Raw genomic sequence first — 27,967 nt, forward strand, 5'->3', positions numbered from 1 at the left:
TAAATATTAAAGAAAGCATACTAACTCAGCAGTAGTACCCTGTAATTATTTTTTATTTTTTAAAACTCAACATGTTTTGACCTTTAGGCCATTTACAAGAGTAACATATTTAACCTAAGTTTGTGCAGCGGCCGCGGCAGTGGCCAGACTAACTGCGATTTTTTTGTACTACGGGCGTAATGCTCTTTTATTTTAGAAATAATTCTAATGCCACATATATCCATCCAAAAATCATAAAAATAGCATAAGCTCTACTTTTGTCTATCATAAATTACAACGTCAGTGGTGTTTGTTATGTTTTTGACTGGGGATGTTAATCTAAACCTTGGACCTGTTAATTCACAAGGTAATAATTTTTATAGCCCCAAAGCAAATAGTAACTGGAGTCAGTTTGACACTAAAAATTGTCCAACTAGGGCCCGTGCCCCTGGGCATTTGCCCCCTTAGCCCCCCCCCCCTTACGGTGGTCCTGTAATCATGTGGCAGAGAGTGGTTAAAAATCATGGGCTGAGTATCACTTCTTTAAATTAATAATGAATTATGAACATATTATTTTAACCCAACGTATTCTATGATGCACAACTAAGTGGCTGAATTTATTTTCAATTAAATCTATTTAAATAACATTAGGTTTACCACGAGTACCTAGGTTTGCTGCTACAGGGAAACTAATAAAGTGTGTTTTTACTTTCTCCCCCTATACCATATAGAGAAAGTATTGTTTTCGTCAAAATTTTCGAGTTTGAGTTTGGTAATGGTAATGGTAATGCAAAATGGTACAAATCCCATTTCTGTAAAAATTACGGTTCAAAAGTTATTGTAAATTATGTTATTTTCAAAAAAAAAAACCATAAAACAACGAAAAACAGGATTTCATAAAAAAATCTGGTTTTGATTTAACATAGTAGCCTATGTTAAAATAGTCCTTACAATTTTGATAGTTTTTTTTTATTTTTTATAAATTTTGATTTTACCATAAAACCCCATAAAATAACGGAAAAATAGGATTTTCCCAAAATTGGCACGAACGATTTTGAAAAAGATTTACAAATGTACCATTTTGTATCATGAGTAAACAAAAGAAAAAATAGGAGTAACTATGGTATTTTTGGAGGAAAATCCCAAAAGTTGCAATGACTGTTGAAAAGTATTTTTATAGCAATGGGGGTTGTACTATTTTGTTGAGAGTCAAAAGGACTAATATTAATCAAAATTGTTTGAGCCATTTTTGTGAAGATCCTATTTCTTCCTTATTTTATAGGAAAACAACATGATTTTAAGGGCAGAAAAATATATCTGGAGATACCAAGGAAGACCACTAATGTCATCAAAATCGGACCAGGTGAAGTCTATAGCTATACAAATCTGTACAAATCCACTGACATCATTTCTACCTAAAACTCAAACTCTACAATTTTGGAAAAAACACTTTATAGGGATTGCGTTTAGTATTAAAAATAAAAATTTATCAGTTTAAGTTAAGTGATTTTTTGGGGAGAAAGTTTAAAAAATCATTTAACATAATCAAAAAATTAAACAGCTGTATTTTCAATAGAATAATCATCCCCTTCGATTTCGCATGAGAACCTTTGGTCCTTGATGGTTAGTGTTCTGTCAAACACCTGTCTGCACTTTGTTCCCGTGCTCTCCACCAGGCTGCAGTAGTGCGGGGCGCCTCGTACACTCTGGAGCTCCGGATTGTAGAATGTACAATGAAGGCGAGCAAGCTAGCTAGGCCCGGACAGTCGATCAAGCTTTGTTCTCTATCGGTTAATTAATATTCATAATTTACCTCGATTTAATTAATTCCGCCAGTCATTTTTCATCACAAAGACGTAAGTAATAGCATTTTTTTATATTTCCACTCACTATTTCTACTGTATTGTGATCTTCTAGTTGGTGACATGTGACCTACATAACGCATGTGGACTTTTTATTGATAGCGTTTTATGGATGAAGTTTGTGAATGAAATTTTTATTTTAAATTGCGTGTTGTATGGCTGTGGTGTTTTTAACGTGTTTTTTTATGGCAAAACTAACGTAACAAAGTTATTACTGTATTGATTTTCTAGAGGGTTTTCGAAGATATGCTACTAGAATTACTGTAGAAGATTGTGTTATTAGGATTAATTTAATTGGTGTAATTATTATTTTAAAATTCACATCATTAAATTTATTGGGAGAATTTTTTTATTGAAAATATTTGTAATCTTTTTCAAGTTTTAACATTACCTACATAATTTTGTTTAAACTTTTAACAGTCAATTTTAATCAACCCAAAACTAATAGCATAGCAACAATTGGGTAATTTACTACGAGATATAATATTTTCATCAGTTTTCACGACAGCTTCGCCTGTGTTCTACCGTGTCAGAACAATTACTAAACATCAATCGTTTCCCGTTTTAGTTCTTTCATTACTTAACTATCGGAATTCCTCCCTCCGTCTATCATCAGGTCTCCTTTGCCCCGTTCGGGAATCGATGCGCTGTTGCCATGGCAACCGTTGTAGGGACCAACGGGCTTCATTTACTTAGTCGTTCTCTTCCACCTCGTTATCGTTGTCTCTACCCACCGTTCTACGAATTTCAATCTAAAAAGTTTACATATAATGTTACGCGATCAATATTAACACGGACCAAATTCCAAAATAGGGGTTTTGGTTTAAAAGAATATTCCGTAGGAAATTGATCGTTGGTAATTAGAACCTGCACGCAGTCGCGAGCGAACAAAGAGTCGAGTAAATAAAAATCTCTCACCGGGAGAAATATGTTATTTTAAACTTTCTTTGTCAGACCACAAGTTATTCGGTTAGCAAGATGTAGTTCGACAAAATATTTAATTTGGTTTTATTTTGAAATTACGATGAAGTCAACCGCTTGAGATATGTGAAATCATTTTATATCTTTTCGTGTAAAGCGGAATAGATATAGCAATACTATAAATAATACTACAATACTACTTTGATTTGCGTTCAATTAGTATATTTTAACACAAAATATTCGAGTTTTAGTATTTTTATTCATTAAGGGCACCTTCTTTGGGTACAGTATAGCTATAATATCACATTTACTTTTTAATAGGCTTAGTAGTGTAACTTCGTTTGAAAAGGCAAATATATAAAATGTTTATATTAATATTTGTATTCACAAATAGAAAAAATAAATATACGGCAAATGAGTTTTCATCACTCCGTAACGAAAGTAACTATTTTCGATAACAGCTGACATCAATGAAAGTAGTCATTTCCCAAGCTCTAATTTAGAGCGAGGGAAAATCGATCAGCTGATTTTCCCTCGCTCTAAATTTACTTTCCCTCGCTCTCAATTAGTTCTCCATTTATTCACTATGCGCGCTAGTGTTTTGTTACGGTTTAATTTAATTATTTGAATCAGCTGTATGTAGGTATTTTTAAAAGTTGATTTATTTTCATGTTTAAACCAAATTTATTGAGAAATATACGTAGATTTCCTTTTAGAAGATTTTATTTTATTTTGATTTTCAATCAAATTAATTGAGAAATAAAATAGTTGTAATATTACTGAGGTCTGCTATTCTGAGTTTGTATATTTATGCGTCGTGATGAAAATTATCGTTCATAACTCGTACCGAAAGTTATTATCCGGCACTTGCTCCATTATTCCCGTCCTCGGCTTCGCCTCGTACGTGAAAATAGTTCTCACATACTCGGCTTCGCCTCGCACGTGAAATTCGGGTTCCCTGTGTTCGGCTTCGCCTCACACAAAAACTTGAGCGCGCGACGGAAAATGCCACTTTCGGTCCTAGTAATGAAATATACTATTTCTTATTTTTTATCAGTGAGATTATTTTATAACTTGTCCTCCATTATGGTTTTTTATCTCTTTCAAATAAACACAAAATGTGTAATTAAGTTAAAACCGTTGATTAGCATTTTGGGTTAAATATTAATTTAAATCATAAAATCAATGCAGTACCATAGCAAACAGCTGATTGATTTATCGCTTAACACAGAATATTGTCTCTAGTTGGTGACCATCTCAACAGATTGTACTGTACCACTCTTTTTTGGCTTCAAAATTTTACATTCAAACTTGGGAAGTCTATTTTCTGTTATTGTCAATGCTATTAGATAGTCAAAGGCAAAGGTTAATCCTAACCGCAGCAATTAATTAATGTAGGAAACAATTAAAATCAAATCTGGTATATAAAATTACATCTTTGTATAAAAATAGAAACATAATTAATGAATTTATTCTCAATTCAATTTATTAATTCAATATAAATCAATATTGTAACCACGCGTATCACTCCGATTTTGAGTGCATTGTTGTACCACTTATTTTATTAAATGTTGTTACTGTATTAAAAATAAAAGAAAAAACTATCTTTTCACGTAAAAGAGATCCTTTCTTTTGATAAAAAAAAGTCCAAGAATATTTACTACTTATGTAAAATAAATAAATAAATTGACTTAATAGGCCTGCGTACCTGAACAGCATGCATAAGCATAGATTAAAGGGAGTAATATATAATAATAGTAGATCATTATTATTAAGGATGGTATTAGGCCTATTGATTTAATTCTAAACTTAAATCGTCACGATATTTACTGACAAACTATATTTTAGATCCAGTGATCTGATTCCTTAAAACAATCACACAAGGTTTCTATAAGCTGATGGCGGATAGAGTAAGAAAAATAAAAATATATACTGTAGAAAGTAAAAATGTTTGTTTTCTCAAACGCCTGAAACTCTATGTACAGTATTGATTAAGTGTGTGTCTGTGTGTGTTTGTACAAGTAACAAGTGTATTTCTAGAACAAAAAAGGTGCCATTTTTATGGCTGGTTAGTGGGTTTGTTGCACAGAAAACATACTACTATGGTTATAGTAGTATGTTTTCTGTGGTTTGTTGGTAAAAAATTCAAATTTTCTGAGCAGTTTAATTTAATTTAATCTTTGAGAATGTTAAACACAAACAATGAATATTTAATAAATCCTATCTCTGATTTCCTACTTTATGAATTCATAAATATTTGTGATTTGGTCTCTTCAGAACCCGATAAATAAACGGTATTAGCAATATGACACATTTTCTCCCATTAGCTTGTCAACAACTTTTATCATCAATTAATTACCTTTTTGGTTTTTTTTGCCTTGAAGTTCTTGTTGGTTTTTGAAGTTCTTGTAGGTATCAAAAACCAACAAGAACTTCAAGGCAAGAAAAACCAAAAAGGTAATTAATTGATTAAAACTGTTCTTGTAACTGGGTTATATCATAAATTAACTTTTATCATGGTGGGTAAGCGGAGTAGCTATGATTAAGAAAATCACAAAAAGCTGCAATCACTTTTAAACTAATTTTTTCAGCAACGGGGGTGGTAATTTTTTTCTTTATAATCATAAGGATCTTAACATATCAAATTTTTTAATTCGGTCCGTTTTTTTATAAGATTTGCCCATTATTTTATGGATTTTCAATGGGAAACCACATAAATTACAATAACTTACCGGTATACAATAATTTATACAGCGGTTGGGGTTGTTCAGTAAATCTATACAAAACAGAATTGCGATCTTCAATATAGCTATACCGTTATACCGGGTACTACCACTAATTTTTATTCGATACGCTGTCGACATTACTTTTTCATAATTTACCTACTTTGAAATGACAACCATACGAATGTAGGTATTTTAAGCCAAGCATTAATAGAGATGAGGGTAGAATACGTGGCGCTAAAAATCAACGAACTGTTTGATTTGGATAACTACGTTTTATTGTAAAGCGCATAGTTTTAGATACTATATACTAATCCTAGTTCGCCCAAATTTGCTTAAAGACAATACCGGTATCGCTCTTCACTGTGGAAAAAAAATAGTTTGAGTGTTCTGGACGATCCCGTCTTGTTGTTTGAATTGGGAATGGGCGGAATTTTTGGTTATTCCAGTCAGCATGAGGCCTTTGAAAATATTATTATTCGAACAAAATATACAAAATAAATGGTATTGAATTTCTCAAATACCTATATACATTCCTATGGTCGCCATTTCAAAGAAAAGTATTAAGTATAATTTAATCTATGGTTTCTGACATACCATATAGATCAATTCTCTGCTGATTGTTCTTCGTGATATTTGGAAGGACTCAACCCATGGTGGAAACTCCACCAACTCCATTAAGAAGTTAAGTTAGAGGTGACCGTGACCACAGCCGCCGTGACCCACCGTGACTCAACCCGAACCCTCACTAAAATTTAGTTTTGAATCTGGTTCCGTTCCGATTAGAATTGGAGTTGGACTAAAAAAAACCAATTTATAGGCTAGCTGTTTTCTCTCTTCTCTGTTTGTCAGTGTGAGTGTTGAGTGTTGTGTGTTTTTGTTTTAATGATTCATTTTCATTGACAATCTATTTTCCCTGTATGCTAGATTCCAATTACTAATTAATTAAATTCCAAACCATAAAGTTGCGTTCTATCTGTGTGTTTGTATTCGTGTTAAAATTCTCCAGAAAAATGTAGTGTTCTTGAAGTATTTGTCAATCTAAATTGGAAGTTTTTATTTCGTTCATCGACCGATTTTATTCTGAATCTGAAGACAGCTTCAAAGTTTCTGGTTGTTTGACTGTGTTACTTGAAATCATGCGTTAATAGTTGTTCTTTATACAATTGTAAGTTTTAGTTTTACATTACAGTCAGTAAGATTAAGTAGGCCTAAGCCTCTTTTTGATTTCGATTTCCCTACAACGTGGAAAGGTAGTAACTGAGGCATAAAGGCTTAAGCACAACAAAGTGTTTTGTGACAGAAACCTATTGTACTTAGTGCATGTAATATGCTTTTGCCTACTTAGGCTAACATAGGGCCTAGCCTAATTTTGGGATATTGCCTAATTGTTTTGGAATTAAGCATTGGTAGCCTATAGACAAAGTACAATTTAGCCTGAACGTAAGTTAATAGGTACCCTACTTAGGCCTAGGCCTGGTACCTACATTTGAACCGCCGGAATTTTTACCTAGGCCTAAGTAACTTGAGTAAGAGTTGTTAAGTTAAGTATCCAATTTAACTTAGGCATAGTAGGCCTAGGCTATAGTTCTGTAGTTACAGTGTTGGCATGGGATTTGTCATTTTAAGGGCCTAAAATTAACAATTTTTCGCCAAAGGAGCTGGAATGATTTTACTTCCTATAGTATTTCTAGAAAAAATGGTGGCTTAACTTGTGTTATGATGTGAACACAGAAATGTAGGCAGGCCTTCTCTAAGGTTAACTTCACTTGCTAGGCCTTACCCTAAAAACTAAGCTTACCGTAACGGCTGCACTTTACTTTTGGTCCTACACTCATTCGAATGAAAATATCGATCGATTAATCGATTGTTTCATTCGATATATCGTTTGGTTAGTTAGGTAAGGTTAACCTAACCACCAAATAAACCAAAAAAATAAACCGTCGGTAATATCGGTTAGGTAATTGTGGACTAACCAAACGATATATCGAATGAAACAATCGAGTAATCGATATTTTCATTTGAATGAGTGTAGAACCTTAAGTAAATTGCAGCTACCGTAACTTACCTATTATTAAATTAGTCTTACTTAAACCCTTGAGCTCCATTGGATTTAAGTTATATTGGTCTCGAGGCTTTACTTACATAGCCTAACCAAACGTATACTTTCAACCTTGCCTATCTAAGTTAGACCTATACAAGAATAACTCAACAAAAACAGCTGAAAACTAACACGTGCTGCAACCTGAGACCGTAGAACTAGGTTACTAATTGAACTTTAGATTGACCAGGCCTACAGTGTGTAAGACAACCGATTAACTTTTGGTAGTCAGATGATAGAAGCCCAAGTGGTGTGAGAAATTTCCTTTCCAGCAGGAAACCGTGGGTTGAGGGTTTGAATTCCAACTTGCTCGTAGCTGCTCGGTGTGCAGCTCATGAAGTTATCACTTGTTTCTGGCAGGCGTGGTGGGAGAGGACCACCTAAAATAAACTGTGAATGGCTTGGGTGAAAAGAAAGACAATGTGATGATTTTAGTTCGGTGTGTTTAGAAGTTTTATTTGTTTTTTTCTCTAATTTTTAAATACTTAGTAGTAATTTTAAAGTAGGAAAGTTTTCCCAAAGTTGTGGTTTTTGCTGATACAATTTTTACCCAAACGACAAAATCTTTCAGTTGGATTTGAAAATAAATTGTAGGCCTATAAACCCACAAAAAAAACACAGTTTGTATCAAATTAAGTTTAGTTTAATAGGATTATAATAAAAGTAGGTAAAGCTAAATCACTGAATTAGTCCATGAAAATCAATGAGTGTTAAGTTGTAAGCAATTTAGGTGAAGGCAAATGTAGGCTATAAATGAGAAAGTTAAATGGTTTTGAGTTGATTGCTCAGTTGGTAGCAAAAAAAAAAAAAAAAACAAACAAACAACTAAAACCAATATAGTGGGATACAGGTTTGGTCCCTGTGCCGCCACTTAAAATTCATCACAGTACATGCTTGTTTGTACTGCACCGGCTCATCCCTTGGTTTCCGTGATAAGTTTCGCTCACAGGTCTTTCATATCCATGAGGAAGGCCAAATGTTTAAAATACCCCCGCTGCAACAAACCTGCAGACTAAGCGAATCTATATTTGCCTGATTTGATTTTTCAATGAAATCTAGGCAAAAAATAACATTAGGTTTAACGAGTACCCTAGATTTGCTGCCTATAGGGAGGGTAATAATTTTGTTTGTTTTAATATTAATAGTTTAGTATAAAATAAATAGATTTGCCAAGTTTGATCCAAATATATCTATAAACAAGCAAACTAGGCCTACAACAGTTAAACAAATTTATTCTCCATTTAAGAATAACATGGGAATTTTTAATTTACAATTTTCTCCGTAGCCAATAACCATCCAAAAAATTGTCAATATACTAAATAATTTGTTTTTTAAAGCTCATTCAAAATGGTCTAGGCCTACAGAAAATTTGGAAAATTTTATGTTTTGAGAGTCAAAAACGAGAAAAACCAATTTTTAGCCTACCCCATTAAACCTCGTTCACATTTTTTGATCATGCTGGTTTGCGAACTTAATAAATGTAGGTTTAACTTACACGTTTATACCAAATTTCATTACAATCGGATAATTTTTGCTTCTGTTATCGTGATAAGTTAACGGACACATATGAATTTAAACGGATGGTGTTTTTGGCCTCTAAGGACCTCAAAACGAATAATTTTTGCTTATATTATCGTGCTAACGGACACATAAATATATATATAGGCCCATATATACATATATATATACATATATATATACATATATATATACATATATATATACATATATATAAATTTGAACGGATGGTGTTTTTGGCTTCTAGGGACATTAAAATGAAAAAAGTAAATCAGTCCGGGGTCCAAGTCTTACCGTGAGACCTATGGTAGCTTTTTCCCTAAATGGGAAATTCACTAAAAGTCACAAACCTCTTAAAACAGTTACAGTAGCCTAGGCCTAGGCTATAAGTAGGTAATTGTCTGGTCAAACACTTAGCCAGCTTCTTTTCAAATTCAATCACTTTAGGGAAAGCAATCTAAACTCATTAAAGTTTTGTGGATGTGCCGATAATCAAACCCGTCTATCCTGCACCCAGTCCGAGAAGTTTTAACCTTTAGGCTAGCAACACACTTGTAATTTCACTGTGATAAGTTAGAGAATGAATGTTGATGTTTTAACTTGTGTTAAAAATTGCATGTAATTACCTTACATCCTTGCCCAGCTATTGTTGATAATTCCACCATATCTTGTTATTAGCGAATTTCCCTATCTAGGGAAGTAGCTATTACCGTAGGTCTCATGGTAAGACTTAGGCCCGGGACCGATTTACTTTTTCATTTTGATGTCCCCAGAGGCCAAAAACACCATTCGTTCAAATTTTTATATATGTATATATATATATATATAGATTTATATATATATGTGTCCGTGAACACGATAACTTGAGTAATTTTTATCCGATTTTGATGAAATTTGGTTTGAAGGTGTAAGGCGGGATAAACTTGAATGAGTTCGCGATCCAGCATGATCGGACCATGGGAACAGGATTTTATGGGGGGTTTTATGGGGTAAAAATTGGGTTTTCTCACTTTTGACCCTCAAAACACAAAATTTTCCAATTTTTCTCTAAACCTTCTTAAAGAGCTTAAAAAAACAAACAATTCAGTACCGGTATATCAAAGTGTTTTTGTACGGTTATTTGTTACGGAGAAAACAAAAAAAAAATTTAAATTTAAAATTCCCATGTTATTCTTATGGAGAATATTGTAAAATGTTGTAGTTTGCTTGTTTATGGATATCTTTTGATCAAACTTGGCAAATATATTCATTTTATACTAAGCAATAATTATTTTACTTAAAACACACTATTTATTAGTTTCCTTGTAGCAGCAAACCTAGGTACTCGTTAAACCTAATGTTATTTAAATAGACCAATTGAAAATCAATTCAGCCAAATGAAAATTCGCTTAGACGGCAGGTTTGCTGCGGCGGGGGTATTTTTCTACATAGAGCTCATTATTCCCTTGTGATAAATTAGTCTTACCTGCATTCCACCACTTATAATCGCTTTAAGCTCAGGGTATTTTACATTCTTTAAACATTTTGTCTTTGTTTAATGTTATAGGATTAGTTTAATAATCTCCATAACTTACTTATTAATAACCCTGCCTTCTTGTTTCAGATCTGTCGCTTAGTATGGATGTAGACACAACTCTACTACAAGTTCTAGCCTATACAAGATTCTTTCAATTGACAGTACCAAGATTCTAAGGAATCAATAATGTTAAAAAAAATTTGTTAACGTTGTTAAATTACCTTTGCTAAGAGGTTTGTGAGGATTGTGGCACATTTTATAAATCCTTCCTCGGAAACTCCTGCTTTCTAATGGATCTTGATGCTCAAGTTGAGAGTATCAGTCATACATTAGTCAAATTGGATGAAAAATCAAAAGTTGCTTCTGGTGAACAAAAAACCGAGCAAGACTTAAATTTGAGGTGTTTGGACGGTGAAACCTTGGAAAGCTTTGAATCAACTCAAAGTTGTGTTACACTGTCTTCCAAGTCAAAAGAGAACATAGGCGACGGTGATGAAAACATTAAAAATCCAGAACTGGCTTGCAATGTAGCTTCGATGTCTAATGATGTCATTGGTTCAAAACCTAAGTTGGCAAAACAGTTACCGCTGCAGTATTTATGTTGTATTTTTGAAAGCAAAAGGCATATTTGTAATACAGAGAAAGCTCTGCTAACTGTTCCATGTAGGTTTAGTATTACAAATGAGATAAAGGAATTCAATTGCGAGGTGTCGCTTTGCAAAGAAAACACTGTTCAAACTTCAGCAATAAAAGGATCAGAAAACTCATTTAGTTTAGACAACAGTTGTTTACCAAGGGGAAATACTTGTAAAAGTGAAGAGTCTTTTCCTGCACAAGTTTCTGAGGATGCCGAGTTTGTTGAGGTTGAAACATTTTCAGGCCCGGTAGAGACGGAAATTACTTTGTCTTGTATTCATAAAGAAAAAGTGTTAGATCTGATAAATGTAGATACAGTGTCTACAAATGATACAGGGAATACAAATTCTAATCAGGAGACTTTTAAATCTGAATGTGACCTTACCAGAGAGGTTTTAAGTGAAGAAATAATCCACGATAACCTCAAGTTAGACCAGATAAATGAGACTGCCGATTCCCGTGACAGAGAAGCTACTGATGTAAACGATTCCAAATCAGAGTGTTGCGTAGCAAATTCTAATGAAACTTCAAATGATTTCACTGTCAATCAGGTCGAAGAGTTAGAAAAGTCTTCTAATTTCCCATCCCAAAATTTGTTTGAAAGTGAAGATGTATCAAAAGATCATTGCTATATAAAGTTTAGTGATGTGAACACTTGTGAGAATATTGCTTCTAGTTCAATTGCATCCTCTGATCCGGGCCAAGCTAATGATACAGTTTTCCAAAAAAGAACAAATTGTTTGTTTGAAACATCAGCAAAGGATGTAGAATGCAATTTGCAAGGCCAGCTATATTCTACAGACAATTTTTCAAGCAATACATTTTTTAATACCAGTGCTTGTAGCTCCACAGATACCAACACAACTCAGGTTGTAAAATCACATCTCACTTTTCCGTACGACCATGAGACTTACTTTACGGTTTGTCCTGTTCCTACCACAAGCTGCCATTCTTCTTTCTACTCAAATTGCCAAGTGAAACCCTTAACCTTTGATATCAATTTTGGCAGCAAGACAAAATATGGATTTGACCCCAGTGAAGATATTGCTCAGAGGTTGAGTGGTAGTGACAGTTGTGCAGGCTCCAGAAGTATCTATACTTTGGCAGCTTGTGATCTGAAATATAACATTCCAACATCCACGGAAACTCAAATTTCCTGTCAAGTGAGAACTCCCATCGAACATCTCAATTTACTTTCACGAACACCTTATTCTGGATCCCAATATGATCTGAGCAAGTTAATTTGTGGTGTTGAAGAAGGTGAACTGATCTCCAACAAGAAAAGTTGTGAGATGGGGTCAAAAGTCTCTTGTGATAAAAATACAGAGGGTGAATCTGTTGGAAACAGGGAAGATACATTCTTGAGTGAATTCCCTCCTGATAGATCTGACGGGAGTGATTCCGGACTCGGTTCGGAACTTGTGGATGAAAGGATCACTATAAGAACTGACTCGCAGTCTTCAGATGAGCTTGACAGTGCAGTAAACAAGTGGTCTTCTTTTCAAACAGACATGCCAGCACTACCATCAACTAGCAAACATCCGAGAGTTATTAAAAGCAATTTAAAACGAAAATTCAATGCAGAAAGTGGAATTGATGGGCCAGCCGCTAGAAAAGCCAAGAGATCCATTGAATTTGAAAATGTTTCCATATTTTACTTTCCAAGGACTCAGGGCTTCACATGTGTTCCATCTCAGGTAGGTTAACAGGATCTTTTCTTACAATCCTTTTGTCAGAAATAAGAATTAGTGTTTGACATAAACTGTTACGATCGAGAACAATAAACTTGTCAGTTGAATAAATAATAGTACTAAACAATATGACAATAATGACCAATTTCTTAGATCAATTAAGAATTGAGTTTAGTAAAATAATGCAAAATTTACCACTAAGCAAAAACTGTTCAAGTATTTTAAACTTAATCGATCAAAGGTAACCCTTTCAGTCCTCAATAATTGTACTTCAACGACAAGCTAGGCATAGTAACATTTTGATTGCTTATTCCAGGGAGGCTCGACGCTGGGGATGTCTTGGACACATTCTCACGCACAGACGTTGACGCTGACAGAGCACGCTGCTGAACAGAGAAGACTTCACCGGCACCTGGTGGCTCAGCTAAGAAACAACAATAACTCTAACGGAGTCGTCACATCATCTAGCGACTCCGACACGGACGAACAGCCCAGCGAGAGTGAACCCGATTCCAACTACTACTTTTTGCAGGTAGGCCTACACCTATTAAATTTCCTTAATTATCCCCCTTGGAATACCTTTAGGCCTACTAGTTCTTATTTATGTTAAGAGTTATTTTTATTGAATCCGGCTCCATACGTCAAAACCAAATTTGAGGGTTTTAGTGTTGTAATAGGGTGTCCACATTCTGGAAAGTCAGGAATAGTCATAAAATAGGCAAAAAGTCATAGAAAGTCATGGAAATCCCCAGTGATGGATGGTTTTAAGGGGACTTTTCAATGCTCTAGTCAACCGTAACCCCGACTATTGTAGCATTTTTCAGGATTTTTCACAAATAAAAGACAATTAAATTTATTACAATTGTGTTAGTTTATGAGTTTTGGGTTTGTATTAGTTCATTGTTGTACTTATTGTACTCCATTTTTATCTGTTAATACATATTTCAGTATTTTCTGTGAAATAACTTGTCTATGCATTATTATTCATGTGTTTATGTTATATTATAATTTTTGAGTAATAAAGTTTGTGAGTCATGAAAATCAATGGTAAATGGTCATGGATAGTCATGGAAAGTCATGAAAATTATTGACAAATTTTCTGTGGACACCCTGTAATTAAGTAAGTTGATTTTAGTGAAGGTGTTAAGCTAGAATTTCAAAATTATTAGACTCAAGAGAACATAAACCCGAAGAACCTCGATAACAAAACCCTTGTGGATTAAATAACACACACCAAGGTTGACCTATTAGTATGTAGCCGCGGACTTACTTCATCCACTACTTCAACAGATTTGGCAAGAGGAGAGAACTCCAAAGGAATGGAAGAAGGGTATAGTTGTCAAAATACCAAAGAGAGGGGATGTAACACTCTGTAATAATTGGAGAGGTATTACCCTTTTGTCAGTCCCAAGCAAAGTGCTGGCCAGAATAATCCTAAACCGGATTAAAGGTTCCATCGAACTGAAACTGAGGAAAGAACAGGCAGGTTTCCGGGAAGCAAGAAGTTGTGTGGATTTAATTAGTACTCTCCGAATCCTACTTGAACAGAGCAAAGAATTTCAAAGTACTCTTTACCTGGCATTTGTAGATTTCGAGAAGGCCTTTGACACAGTGAAACACCAGGTGCTGTGGCTACAAGAATATGGGATACCCCCTAAAATCATAAATATCATCAAGGCAATGTACGACGATTTCCAGTGTCAGGTTTCGCACCAAGGAAAGTTCACAGGAGCAATCCCAGTTAAAATAGGTGTTCACCAGGGCTGCATTTTATCACCAATACTGTTCCTTTTGGTGCTGGACTCAGTTATGAGGAGAGTAACAAATAATAGAAGGCGGGGAGTGCAGTGGGGACTGAGGGAGCGACTGGAGGACCTTGACTTTGCTGACGACCTTTGCTTGATTGCCCAGAGGTACACTGATATTCAGGCGAAACTAAGTTCTCTACAAAGGGAGGCTGAAGAGGTGGGTCTTAAGATAAATATAAATAAGACAAAGGAAATGAGGTTGAATTCCAGAGTAGCCCAAGCCTTAGAACTAAATGGGAAAGTGATTGAAGAGGTCGACTCTTTCCAATACCTCGGAAGTAAAGTCACAGCAGACGGAGGAGCAAAGGAAGATGTTAGGAGCCGCATTGGGAAAGCTAATGCAGCATTTATTCAGCTTTACCCAATATGGCGAAATAGAAATATTTCAATGAAAACCAAAATCCGCATCTTCAACACAAATGTCAAGTCTGTCCTTCTATATGCCAGTGAAACTTGGAAAATGGATCAGCGAAGTACTTCTCAGCTCCAGGTGTTTGTAAACAGGTGTCTCAGACGTATAATGAGAGTGTTCTGGCCAAACACTATATCAAATGAACAGCTTTGGGAGGCAACAGGGCAAACCAAGATCAGCCTAGAAATCAGAAGACGGAAGTGGAGGTGGCTGGGTCACACTCTTCGGAAGACGGATGGTGCAATTGAAAAGAAGGCCCTGGAATGGAATCCCCAAGGGACAAGAAAGAGAGGAAGACCCTGTGACACCTGGAGGAGAACAATAATGAAGGAAGCCTCGAGTGTCGGGAAGACCTGGGGTCAACTGAGGGATCTGGCGCAAGACGGATGGATGGCGAGCTCTTCTCGATGCCCTATGCTCCCGCTAAGGAGCGACAGGAAATAAGTCAAGTAAGTCAAGGTTGACCTATTATTGAGGTTTGGAGAATTTTGGCCGTTTCCATTTTGTAAGCAAATTCAAAACCAGTGAAATGAAGAACTTTGTGACTGCCAATCAAGATAACAGCGAGTTGTCCGTATGCATTTTGATGATTGCTTCAAAGTTCTTGAATTTGTCTGTAAAGCTCTAGGATGGTGAAGTTAACAGGAGAAAATTACACAGCCACTTGTTTTACTGTTTTGTTTACCACTCCTGTGACTTACTCAATTTATTTATTTCAATGTCAAGTAGCCAATTTACAATGTATACAACATGCAAAGATGGTTTACAGACGAGTATACTGCCAATGCCTGTGTCTTCCTCGGAATTTCGCTCTTACCAGCCAAAACTTCTATACTCTATATCAGCCAACACTTGGCTTCACGCCTTAAAGCCTCCCACATCCTTCAGGTTTTTCCTATTCACTCGAATTTTGCTATATTTTCCACCAACTCTAAGTGTTTTCCTGTTGACAGCCGGTGCCCACACGACAGCGCCGTGCCATGTTGAGGGCTGCGGGAGTGCACAAGATTGATTCGGTGGAGAAGGACGAGTGTAGAGACATCCGATCATCTCGGGAGTTCTGTGGCTGCGCTTGTAAAGGCTTTTGTGACCCAGACACTTGCGCCTGCTCTCTAGACGGAATCAAATGCCAGGTGAGGTATTAGCTTCCATAATTGAAGCTGCAAACCCAATTTATGGTCCTGTAAAAGTGATATTGTTATTTTGTTCATTATCAATTATTCTGCCTTTGCAGCTGCTCTAGTGAATATCGTGCAGAATCATTTAAAATTCAACCAATGGAATAAACAAATAATACCATTACAGTAACTCTGACAACAAGACCCTCGATAACAAGTCACCCTTGAAAACAAGGGGCTTTTTTTAAATATCCTTGATTTTATTTGACCCCTCATCACATTTTATTGCAAACATCTATAAGAAATACGACCTTGATTATAAGTGTTGTTTGATGAGACTTGTTATCAAGGTTCTACTGTATTTGGAGTTTTTGTCAGTTTACACTGCTTTACAAGGCGACCTAAGTAAATAGAAACAGAAATACACTGAAGTAATTGAATCAGGACGTATTTTTATAGTTAAATGGGCTTCTTGTATTACCCTAATCTTGATTTTTATGTTACTGTATCTGAAAAATAGTTGTATGGATTGGCTATAATATCTTGACAAATCCTTAAATACATGTTATTTCTTAAATATTGTGATTTATTATCACTGAAGCAATATCATACTTTATTATTGAAGATATTTGTACACACAGTGTTGGATTTTAAGTATCGGAACCGAAATGTACTTGTAATCCATCCTCGTTATTCTATGCCTCTCTATCTCTCTCTATATTACCCATCTCTCCACATGAATACCTTGGTGCTAAGCACAAAATCAAACCAAGAAAACAATACACAGCATTAGTATTTGTTGAGAAAAATATCTCCTTAAGATACAAAATAAGAAATGTCAAAACAATTGTCTACAGATATAGAGCGATGGATGCCATTCAACTGTGTTCGCCTACAAATCAAGCCCCGATTACTCACATTTTGAACTTAACATCAAAGGATTAATGGAACTTTCTTTGAATCTGGGGGAAAATACGGCCAAAAGCCATTTTTATATCATTTGGACATAATCTTGTTGGTGAAACCGGTGACTTCCAGAAACTCGATGATGGCAAACCTTCTAATGAGACAAGTGGTGTCAAGCTGCTTTGGCTGTGATGACAGTTTTTGCCTCAATTAACTGACCAGCTGTTAGTTAAAACAGTTTTGAACTTCATGGTAATATGCAGTACTTCATGGTAACATGAATTGAACTATACCAGAACCACTTTGTGTCAGTGTACTAGTTTTATGATTATGTAATTTTTCTACAAGATTTTGATAAGTAGACAACTAATTGGAGGGATTACTAATTCATCTATAATCAAAACAGTGAGATCATTATTTGATTTTATTCCTAATATCCTTCTACAGGTGGACCGTATAAACTTCCCTTGTGGCTGTACTAGAGATGGCTGTGGCAACTCTAACGGCCGCATCGAGTTTAATCCAGTCCGAGTAAGAACACACTTCATCCACACATTGATGCGACTTGACCTTGAAAAGAAACAACAACAAGAAGAAGAAGAGAGACAGCGAGTGCGTGACGTCGATTGCAACCTAGCCAGCAACTTTACAAACTTCCAGTATCGCAACAGTATTTACGGCTACGAGGGTTACGGCTCAGCAAGCACCTCTGCTTACGGCTACGGTTACGGAGGGTATCATCAGATGCCCAGTTACGAGCAGACGGACATCACAGAGTTTGTTTCGCCAGGATTAGAGTTTCAACATTCTACGTACCAATCATTTACTCCGACCGGAACATTCTCACAGCCCGAAAACAATCACACTGACGTAAAGTTGGAATCTTTCTCAGAACTGTTACAAGGTAGGTACACAGAGCCGGAGGTGAGTCCAGACGTCGACGTCACCAATCCAAGGCAAAGTGTCTCGGAAGATAAGCCCAGTCAAAACACTGAAGAAGCACAGGCAGAAAACTTTGGTGAGATCATCAAGAAAACAATGGTAGAAAGTGTGACTGCTTGAACTTAAGGGGTTTATTATATTTAAAAGTTTTAACGGCATATTCTATTGTATATACCATTTTATTTTAACCTGAAAATTTCTATGTAAATATTATTATAAATAGTATACTTCAATTATTTACTTATAGGAATGTTTAATTTAAAATCTCTTATTGTATGTATTAGACTTTTAGTTTCTATACAACTTATAACAAAAATTGTTATATCAACTAGGGTAAGATCGCCGAAATTTTAAAATATGTGGTTACTAACATTATAAATTGTTGCGATATTGTTGACCAAAATTTTCGGTGATACTACCATTTTCCTTTAATGTATGTCATTATGCCTTTGCTTTAAATTTTGTATAAAATTTGTAAAACCTACAGTCTTGCATTGCTTTGTTGATTTGACTTATTAAGAACAGAATAAAAGTTTTGTTAAGTTTTACTTGTGTCCTTCATCCTTTTCCAATTTTGTTTGCAACTAGTTGCTATATTTGAAACTTGAGAATAATATTATTTTACTGTTTATTTCATGTAGAGAAATAATCCGAATAAGTTTTTCCCCAGAACCTCTACAAGAAGTCTAGTTTGGGAAATTATTAAATCCCGTAATTTAATTCCTTTTAAATGTGAATACCCATAAGGTTAGCATGGGAAACTCCAGAGCCACTGGGGCGGAGCCTGAAAGGATTTTTGAAATAACAATATGCCTATATGTTAATCGGGAATGTGAGTTATCATCACCCCAATCCAACCAGTATTTTTTTGCGTTTACTTGTCACAAACATCCCCATACATACATCCAAACTTCCAAACTCATCCTTATGAAGGCAATTTCTACAAAACACTACTCCTCCGATAATAATGGACGGATTTTTACAAACGATGTGTCATAATTAAGTATTTTTGTGTGGACAAAGGACGCCCCCTTTCACCAATTCCTGTGATAAAAGTCTGCTCCACAGGTCATGAAAATCCCAATGTATTTCTTGTGAAGAAAAGATTCTGTTTACTTAAACAGACAAATAATTTGTATTAATTACAGCTGTTCATAGTAAACACACAAGAGCATTCGTTTTCAGAGTGAGTTCGTTTTCAGTTTCGATAACTGAAGTGGAGTGAGCGTTCGTTTTCAGGGTGAGTTCGTTTCCAGTTTCGATAACTGGAGTGGAGTGATTGATTACATTATCTTTGAGTTGACTCTTTTAAGTCATCGGAAATTGTGACTGTTATTTGTTTTGAAATATAACGCCTGTAATACTTTGCAATTGCTCAAATTCGAGCAACAGGTGCACTTGTTTATAATATTAGTAGGATACCAATAAAAAAATAAAATGGTCATAGTTAGGAATGAGTCAACTTGTAAAAGTGCCGTTTGACATTTTTATGTAACCATCAATGATAATAACTGCACATTATAAAAATATTTACTAGAAGAAAATTTCTTCTAATGTTTCATTTGATGTTCATATTTAATTTAAAAATAAAATTAATCAATCCTAGTAGTACTCAGAACTGATAAGATAATTGTACATTCCAGAACGTATCATGAATTTTGAAATTCAGGTAATTCTAAAGAAAGCACCAGTGTTGGTTTATGAAAGAGGGAATGAAACAATATATTCATTCTATAAGGTAGTAAAAATATTCTTTATTAAACTACGGATACATAACAGAATAAACTTATCGCCTTGGAATAATCATCGTCATGTGACTAGTTAAACTTAAACCAATGTACAAAATTATCCTACAGGTGACATGGGAATGCATTCAAATTACACAACAAACATTTAAGTGAGTAATTTTATAAATTCGTAAAATGTAATTGTTGAGCAACAGTTAAAACAGTCTTGAAAAGATTTTTTACAGAAGACCATCATAAGTCTCTTTAGGCTGGTTGCCTGTGGAGAAGTCGAGAAGCCAGAACACAGATTCAGCCGTTCATACCGAAAAGTGACTCTTTTCGACCCAAGCTCAAGTTTTAAAGTCAAGGTCGGAAAATGAGTGAGGGTTGAAAAGGCACTTTTTGCCCATGTGATGGAACAATATTTTTCATCGTATTGCAACATTATTTAACAAAATATTGCAAGCAAACATACTTTACATGTAAAGATAACTTCTCTAAACAACTTCCAACTTGTTTTCAATTACCGGTAACTCTTCATTGATAATATTGATAAGTAGACCAATTGAAAATAAAACACATTTCAGTAGTAATTTAAATTTCTAATTGCATTGGCAGAACCATTTTGATCTCATATGTTTGTTTATAATGGCTGAAAAATCTGAGCCTTGTAAAGATATAAACAAACGGTATCAGCAATCTGACACATACTTTCTCCCATTAGCTTGTCAACAACCATTATCATGGATAGGCGTTACCTATAATATTTTATAGGAACAATCACAAAAGTTACAATAACTTTTAAACCGTAAATTTTACAGCAATGGTGGGTTGCACTACCATAACCGCCATAACATACTAATTATAATCAAAACCGGGACTTTTTAAAAAATTGGGTTATTTTATGGGGTTTTAATTGGAAAATAACATAAGTTACGATAACTTTTAAACCATAGTTTTGACAACAATGGGAGTTATACAATTTTGTTTAGAATCTAAAGGGCTATGACATACTAAAGTTAAATCAAAATCGTTAAGGCCGTTTTTGAGTAAATCTGATTTTTCTGTTATCTTATGGGTTTTTACAGGAAAATCACCATTGAAAATCAAAATTTCAAAAAAGTTAAAAAAAAGCCTGGATATACCATGGATTATAACCTACATACCAAATTTCATCACAATCGCACCACAGGTGTGGTCTGTAGCTCTGTTCACATCCACACACACACACACAAATAGACATCACTTCGAAAACCACTTTTTTGTGTCCAGCGGGACCCAAAACGGGTATATCTACTCAAACTCAAAAATGTTGACGAAAACAATACTTTCTCCATATACCGTGGTATAGGGGGAGAAAGTAAAAATATGTTTTGTTACTTAGTAAGCTTAAAGAATGCTGCAATACAACCAATATGTAACAGTAGTTCATTAGACAAGGCACAAGTGTCTTTTCGACTTTGCTCACATTCTCTCTCAGATAATTGAATAACAAACTGTTATATTTGTGTTGTTCAGACTAGTTTCATAACTAACTTATTCAATCCGAAATATATTACCACTAGATATAAATTGATTACTTCTATCTTTGCTGCTGTTGGTTACAGCAGAACATGCTCAAAATAAAAGAATGATAATAATAGAAAGTAATTAATTGTCCAGAGTACATTGTACTTACAAATAAAAGGACAATTGAGGTGCAGCAGAGTACCTGAGAAGAATTTAGTGACATCAGTAACCTAAGATGACTAGAAATTGAAAGCTTATAATAAAATAACCTCATAAATCTATATTTCTTTACATTCACATCATAATTTGTACATAAATATAAGCCTATTTATTCATAGATTTGTTAATGCTAGATATTCTGTTCTTAACAGCAACAAAATAATTCACTATTTTTATTTACAAAATATTGACAGAATAATTGGCATACAAACATCGGTGATTGTTAATGTACAACATTTTTACATGTAGAGAAATCTAACAAAATAGAGGTATTTCAGGTAAGTAGAAACAACTATTATGAAAGACACACACAATATAAAAATTAAAAACCTACGCTACACAAATTTCATTCCTTAAATGTACATTTTTTATCATAAAAACTACTTTTCCTCCATGACTAAAATCCAGTGCTGAATTCTCAGCGCAGTGGATGCTTTGGTGGCAAATAGAAAGATCAGGAATATAAATGGGATTGGGATTACATTCTCAGAAACGTCTAATGGTTCAATGCACGTCTGGAATTTGACACTAACTTGAGACCAATCTAACTACTTGTACTAACTTGTATTTGACTAATTTGAGACTTCATGATAGAATGCGCACAATGTTTTCCTGGATTCTTTAACAATTTCAGGTACTTGAGGGCCAGAACTTGGCCCTCTTTATAAAAGAAGTTCCAAATCATGCCTTCATGATGGATTATTTCCACTGAGAAATATTTTACCCTAAAATGCTTATTCCACATGTGGAAATAAGATTGATTCATGTAATAAAAATGGCACGTAAAACTCCAAATTGAACAATCTCGGGGTTAGCATTAATATACTTAACGGCGAAATTCTTGTTCCCTGCTAATGTACCTCTCAATTTTTGGAAGTTGTATAAAATTCTTCACAGTTAGTCGAAACCTGTACATAAAACCACACGTAAAATGCATGGAGGTATTTAAATCTAAAGCTAATTTTGTAAAATTAACTTTTCACAGCCTTCTGATGATGTCGGAACATGATTAATGCTAAGAACACAATAATGAGTCCTCTTGGGTGTCAAAGTTCGGGTACTTGTTCGGAGCTGCCTGAACCAACACGTACTTGTCCGGAGAGTCCAGAAGGGGACTGTCCCATTCTGGAAGATCTTCCTCTCCCAGCGGGAATAGTCCGGAATTGGGAACCTCCGTCTCAGTATCCTCCTGGAATAAGTAGAGATATTAAAGAGGTAAAACTGTAAACAAGGGGAATTTCAGAAACAAATGTGTTAAACTTTGAGTCAAATTTGAACCCAGATGTTTCAGTAGATGTTATGGGCTTACTTGGAACAAACATACAGGAACCACTTCTTTGTCATTACTCACAAGAGTATCAACTAACTGGCCACAGCAAGGTGAGAAAAACAAAACATAATTTACTAATTAAATCCACATAACTGTAACTTTAACTGTAAAATATGACATAAAACTATATCCCCACTCAGTTTCAGACTTCTATTAAGATGTGAATGTAATAGGAGCAAAAAGGTATTCAAGTGTGAAATGATAAACTATTTGGTATGCAGCACGCTTACGCAATCAAAGAGTGTATTCTGTGTCAGTCAACTGCGGGTGCCTAACTGATTCTCCATACCTTCCGAGTAAAGTCAGGGGTTAATGTACTAGCTATGGTGTTCAGTTTTATCTTGTGGAAATACTACACAATTTCATAATGTTCCCCAAGGAGTGTTGGATGTTGGATAACATGGAAGGTTAGATAAGCAAAGATCAGATAATCGAGGTTCTATTGCATCAAGGATTTGAAACACTAAAAAAACTTACCTGAGCCCATAGTGAGGGGGTAAATCCATTGGGGGGAGAATTGAAGGATCCATTCGGTGTATTGCTCCAGGGCGGGGGTGTGTTGAAAATGCCTGAACTGCTCTTCCGTGTGCGGAGTGAAAACGAGAACTTTCTAGTCGTGTCCGGATTGAGCAGATCAAGAGAGCCCGAGTGTTCAATCTGGACGGAAGCGAGGGGAACATCAAGACAGGGATATAGAAGACGAGGATTGTTAGCAATGAACTCCACAATCTCAGACGCCTTTGGTCTCTTCTTGTAGTCTAGGTTCCAGCACGAACGAATCAACGCCTCACTGTAAAAAAATTAACAGTAAACATTTTGTTGTACTCCGGACCTAATAGTAAATCATAAATTTCACTACTAGTCCTGAAAGTGGCCCATATCGGGTTTAGATTGTGGTTTATGAGAGAAGCAAAGCAGAGCGCAAAAACGACTATCGAGGACCGAAATGGAATTTTTGTGATGAGTAGTGAAAATACTTTTCTTTATGATGCAAATAATCACAACGCTTTAACGCTTTTTTTTTAGAATAATAAAATTAAAATGTTTACTCAAAGTATAGTAGTTCTTGAAGTTTTCATTAAATCGTTTTACAAGTTATTTAAAGTAAGCATGTTTGATCAACATTTCTTGTAAAAGAGTGCAGCACATACATTAGTGCTCCTGTTTAACTAAATAGGCACTTTGTTTGTTTAAACAGGAAACAGTTTATTTGGAACAGGTGAATAGGTATTGTTACGTTCAGGATAAAGTAATATGACAGGCAAAATCATATGTTTTGAGGGATTGGAAACCAACAATTTTCTTAAAGCTCAGCTCTACTGTATACAGAGTGATGAAAACAATATTGCTAAATGTAAATTGAAACTACACCAATGTTGTTAATTACCCATCATCTGGTAGAAATATAGACCATTTTCAGCAATCACATTTAAACACTTTTGGAACCATGACATCTGCACAGTCGATGTACTATAGCTTGTTGAAGTCACATGCTATGTCTAGCAGCACATAGCTGTGTCTTGCTAAATAGCTTAGTGTATGCATGAGAAATAATTTTTTGTATCCTAGAATATCATTCCAGTCACTCCCAATTTGCATTAAAAGAGTCAGTTAACAACAAAAACAATCATTGCCAACAGAAATAATCATTGTTTCCACTTACGCCTGAGGCTTGACTCCTGTAGGTATTGGCAGAGTGTTGCCTGCCTTGACATGTTCCAGTACTTGGTTGTTGTTCATGCCTTGGAACGGGAAACTGCCGAAGGTGATGATCTCATAGAGCAATACTCCGTAGGACCAGACGTCTGAGGCAGGCGTGAATAATCCTTGCTCTAAACTCTCCGGGGACATCCATCTCACAGGCAACATTCCTAAACAAAATATACAAATTTGAATTAAATAAATAAAAAAAAATAACCATTCTTTAGTTTAGCTGGCAACGTTAGGGCAACTCGACCAGCTTATGAGACCTTACTGATCAACACAGAGAATTACTAAGATATAGCTTACTCTTATATAATATACATTCATACTGATTATAAGGCCCCCTTCACACTGGGCCACCATGGTGGCGCCACCAGTGGCAACACCATGGTGGCTACGTTACATTAGCATTGATTTAAATGGGACATCTTCACACTGAGCTTTGGTGGCGCGTCTGGCCGCGCGACCAGAAATGCAGTGGCTCGGGGTTGCGATTTTCAAAGACACCAGTTAAATCCATGTTCATTATATAAAATATATTATCCATCAAAAAGCAACAAAGCACATTATGAAAGTTTATACACACACCTACGTATCAGCAAAATATCACAAAACAGAAAACACAGAAGCCATAACACACCAGCCAAGACCATCTTCTGAAGCTAAAGATAAAGATAGGAAGATTAAAGGTAAGGTTTAAAATTATATTCCTCAATGGAAAGCTTGCAGTTTTGCTCATTTGATATTTTATTTTACAAAGATATATTCAGATAATTTTATTCTCTTAAATGAAGAACTGTAGTATAAAGTAAATTCCTTTGAAAAAAAGCTTCATAGCTTTTAGATCTTGGAAAAACACAAGAATGTAAAAATAGATTTGTAAATAAGAAGATATTTCTGTGTTTAATAAATAGGGAGTATAAACAAAATCTTTGCTAGTTTAATGTATTTCTTTTCCTATGCATTAGGGTACTTGCCATGTAGTAACCCGAACAATTATTTGCTGTAGAGATAAAACAACCTATAAAGGGTACTGACATTGTGCAAGAAATGTAAAAGCGGTGCCTTTAAATTCCACACGCACAAAAATGTGTACTCACGATTATTTCTAGGTATCTTGACCTTGGTCAGTTCGCTCACTCGATTTTGACCTAAGTGAAATTGTATTAGACAAACTAGTGCACAAAACTGGTAGTAAAGAAAGGTTTTATGTTTTAAATAACCCAGTAGAACGTCTGTGATGATGCTTACCTCTTCTACTAAACTTGTAGTAGTCTTTGTCAAACATTGGTCGAGTCATGCCAAAGTCTCCTAGTTTGACGACTCTCGCTGCGTTGACGAGACAATTACGTGAAGCGACGTCTCTGTAAAATATTTGCATGATGTTGAAATATTTCCTTTAGTTATGATGTGCATACTTATTGTTTTTATTACAGTGTTACTATTTTGTTTAAGAGGTAAACCAAGAGAAAAACGTAATGACTTGTAAGGTAGGTATGTATAATCTAAGTGTAAGACGAGTAGTTGGACCTACTTGTCTTACACTTGAAGTGTAAATTGACCAAGGTAAAATACTTGTCAGGCATACAGAGAGATTTTAGGTTAATTTGTTAGGCAAAATTTGCAAATACACTCCAACACAGGTGAGGGTGATATAGCTCCACCTGAGCGTGTGCATGATTTCCTGAGGACTTCTAGAAGAGCTCTGAACTTTTGATTAAATTAAAATAATTAATCAGTTAAAACTGTGGAATAGTTTTTTTTTTATTTTATCAGTTTTATCAGATACACTCCTTTTTTCCACTCATAGATTTTTATCAGCTCCTCCTGCCTGAACACTCCAGGGAAGAAAGCTGGAGCTAGGGGTAGGCCTTACATGTTTCGTGAATACAACTTTATCCCCCCCCCTCCCCGTCACAGACTTTAAAAGGATAAGCTAAATTACTGTGGTGTGGATTTACAAAATGCTCAATCAAATTATAACACATTTACCTGTGGACGAATTTCAACTCCGCCAAGTATCCCAGGGCTCTTGCCACATCTAGAGCCATTGTTGTCAATTTCTTGCTGGAAATCTCGTCTGATTCCTCTCCCAGCTTTTCATTCACCAAATGTCTTCTTGCAAGAAGGAAGGTTTTGAGGTCACCTGAAAGTAAATTAAGAAATTAATTACCATATTTTGTACTATTATAGCATATTTGGACACTTGAGTTATTGCTTTTGGTTTAAAGCTTTGATGGATTTACCTTCATTGTTTGCATTGGTTATCACAATTATCATGTTTTGAAAAGTTAAAATACTTTTGGAGATTTGTTAGACCAACTAAGTGTAGTAAATCTTTAAACATCGCCTTGCACCATTTGTTTGCAGCAACCGTTTCCATCTTTCACTAGTTACTAAAAAATTACATTGACCAAAGAAGATTTTCAAATATAATTAATTATCATTTTTAAGAAATTTTTTTTTAAGAGAAAAATAATTATAATTACAATTCAAAAAGGGTTTGAGAGTTTCATCATACAACATTCTTTCTCAAGCTGTTTTATATGAGCACATAGACATTAGACATTATTGTAACCTGAAGGCAAGTGAGCACAGCGAACGAGCTCCAACCTAAAGGTGAGTAAGTGTAGCAAGTGAACTTCAACCAAGACGTGATTGAGCCATGCGAACGAGCTCATCTTGAAAATTAACGAGCATTGACATAAAACCACATTAGGACAGGACGACGACTTGACCAATTGAGCAGATTTTTTTCATGAATAGAGCCAATATAACCACAGGCTTAGTGGAGTCGTTTTTTATTTAATACTCTCCTAGGGCCCAAATACTCCCTGACAGCTAATTAAGTCCAATGTTGTTCTTTGAAGTAACCATGAAAAGCCTCTCGAAATACCACCCAACCCGGTAAGGCAATCAATAGTTTTATGAATATTTATGAAGTTAAACGGGGCAAAGCCTGTGGGTACAGCTAGTCATGGATATAAATAAACGAATAATTTATTCTGTATCCTGGCAACAGAATCATTCCCTCTCAAAAACTTAAAGTTAAAACATTGTTTTTTTTTATTGAAAATGTTTAAGAAGTTTTTGGCCTGTACTGTCGCAGGTGCGACGGCTTGGTGGTGGATATCTCAAAGACAGAATCCTCCCCCACCACCAAGTTCCGTCAAGAGGGAATTGAGGCAGTGGGTCCCTAGGCCAGGGCAGTAGACGAAGAACAAGAAGTGACGGGGCCCTGGAAAGATGAGGTGGACACAGTACCCGGAGAGCCAAAACGACATGGAGGTGGACAAAGACATCCTTCCCGGAAATAGACAAGGATATAATAATTCCCGAAGCCGG

The 27,967-nt window shown here is 35.3% G+C and overlaps 2 protein-coding genes across 4 annotated transcripts in view; one reads left to right on the top strand and one right to left on the bottom strand.

Annotated features, from left to right (window-relative positions):
- Nucleotides 1-1,718: 1,718 nt before the first annotated feature.
- On the top strand, nt 1,719-18,681 carry LOC129000160 (uncharacterized). 2 transcript variants are annotated; one of them, XM_054427098.1, is made up of 5 exons: nt 1,719-1,835; nt 10,708-12,953; nt 13,264-13,479; nt 16,121-16,300; nt 17,639-18,681. In XM_054427098.1, exons 2-5 carry the CDS (start codon nt 10,911-10,913, stop codon nt 18,251-18,253), a joined length of 3,054 nt encoding a protein of 1,017 aa, XP_054283073.1. In that variant the 5' UTR covers nt 1,719-1,835; nt 10,708-10,910; the 3' UTR covers nt 18,254-18,681. The 2 variants fall into 2 exon arrangements, with proteins under 2 accessions (XP_054283073.1, XP_054283072.1); XM_054427097.1 differs by lacking the exon at nt 1,719-1,835 and adding an exon at nt 6,346-6,653.
- A 1,192-nt stretch (nt 18,682-19,873) lies between these two features.
- LOC128999802 (gamma-aminobutyric acid type B receptor subunit 1-like) overlaps nt 19,874-27,967 on the bottom strand; it is a 75,281-nt gene continuing 67,187 nt past the window's right edge. The window contains exons 21-25 of one of the 2 annotated variants that reach the window (XM_054426483.1): nt 26,615-26,768; nt 25,874-25,986; nt 24,582-24,789; nt 23,396-23,708; nt 19,874-22,777 (exon numbers count right to left, since the gene is read on the bottom strand). In XM_054426483.1, coding sequence (XP_054282458.1) covers nt 22,604-22,777; nt 23,396-23,708; nt 24,582-24,789; nt 25,874-25,986; nt 26,615-26,768 — 962 coding nt within the window. In that variant the 3' untranslated portion in view covers nt 19,874-22,603. Of the gene's footprint in view, nt 22,778-23,395; nt 23,709-24,581; nt 24,790-25,618; nt 25,774-25,873; nt 25,987-26,614; nt 26,769-27,967 lie in introns of those variants that run through there. The other variant, XM_054426484.1, reaches the window with a different exon arrangement.

This window comes from Macrosteles quadrilineatus, unplaced genomic scaffold, assembly GCF_028750875.1.
Source record: "Macrosteles quadrilineatus isolate MER2022 unplaced genomic scaffold, UCM_ALF_1.0 Scaffold_8__2_contigs__length_117827958, whole genome shotgun sequence".
NCBI lineage: Eukaryota > Metazoa > Arthropoda > Insecta > Hemiptera > Cicadellidae > Macrosteles > Macrosteles quadrilineatus.

Excerpts from the sequence above, each read along its gene's own strand:
- LOC129000160 (XM_054427098.1), top strand. The coding sequence starts at position 10,911 with ATGGATCTTGATGCTCAAGTTGAGAGTATCAGTCATACATTAGTCAAA. Across the intron at positions 12,954-13,263 it reads TCACATGTGTTCCATCTCAG|GGAGGCTCGACGCTGGGGAT; the intron begins GTAGGTTAACAG and ends TGCTTATTCCAG. Across the intron at positions 16,301-17,638 it reads TAGACGGAATCAAATGCCAG|GTGGACCGTATAAACTTCCC; the intron begins GTGAGGTATTAG and ends ATCCTTCTACAG.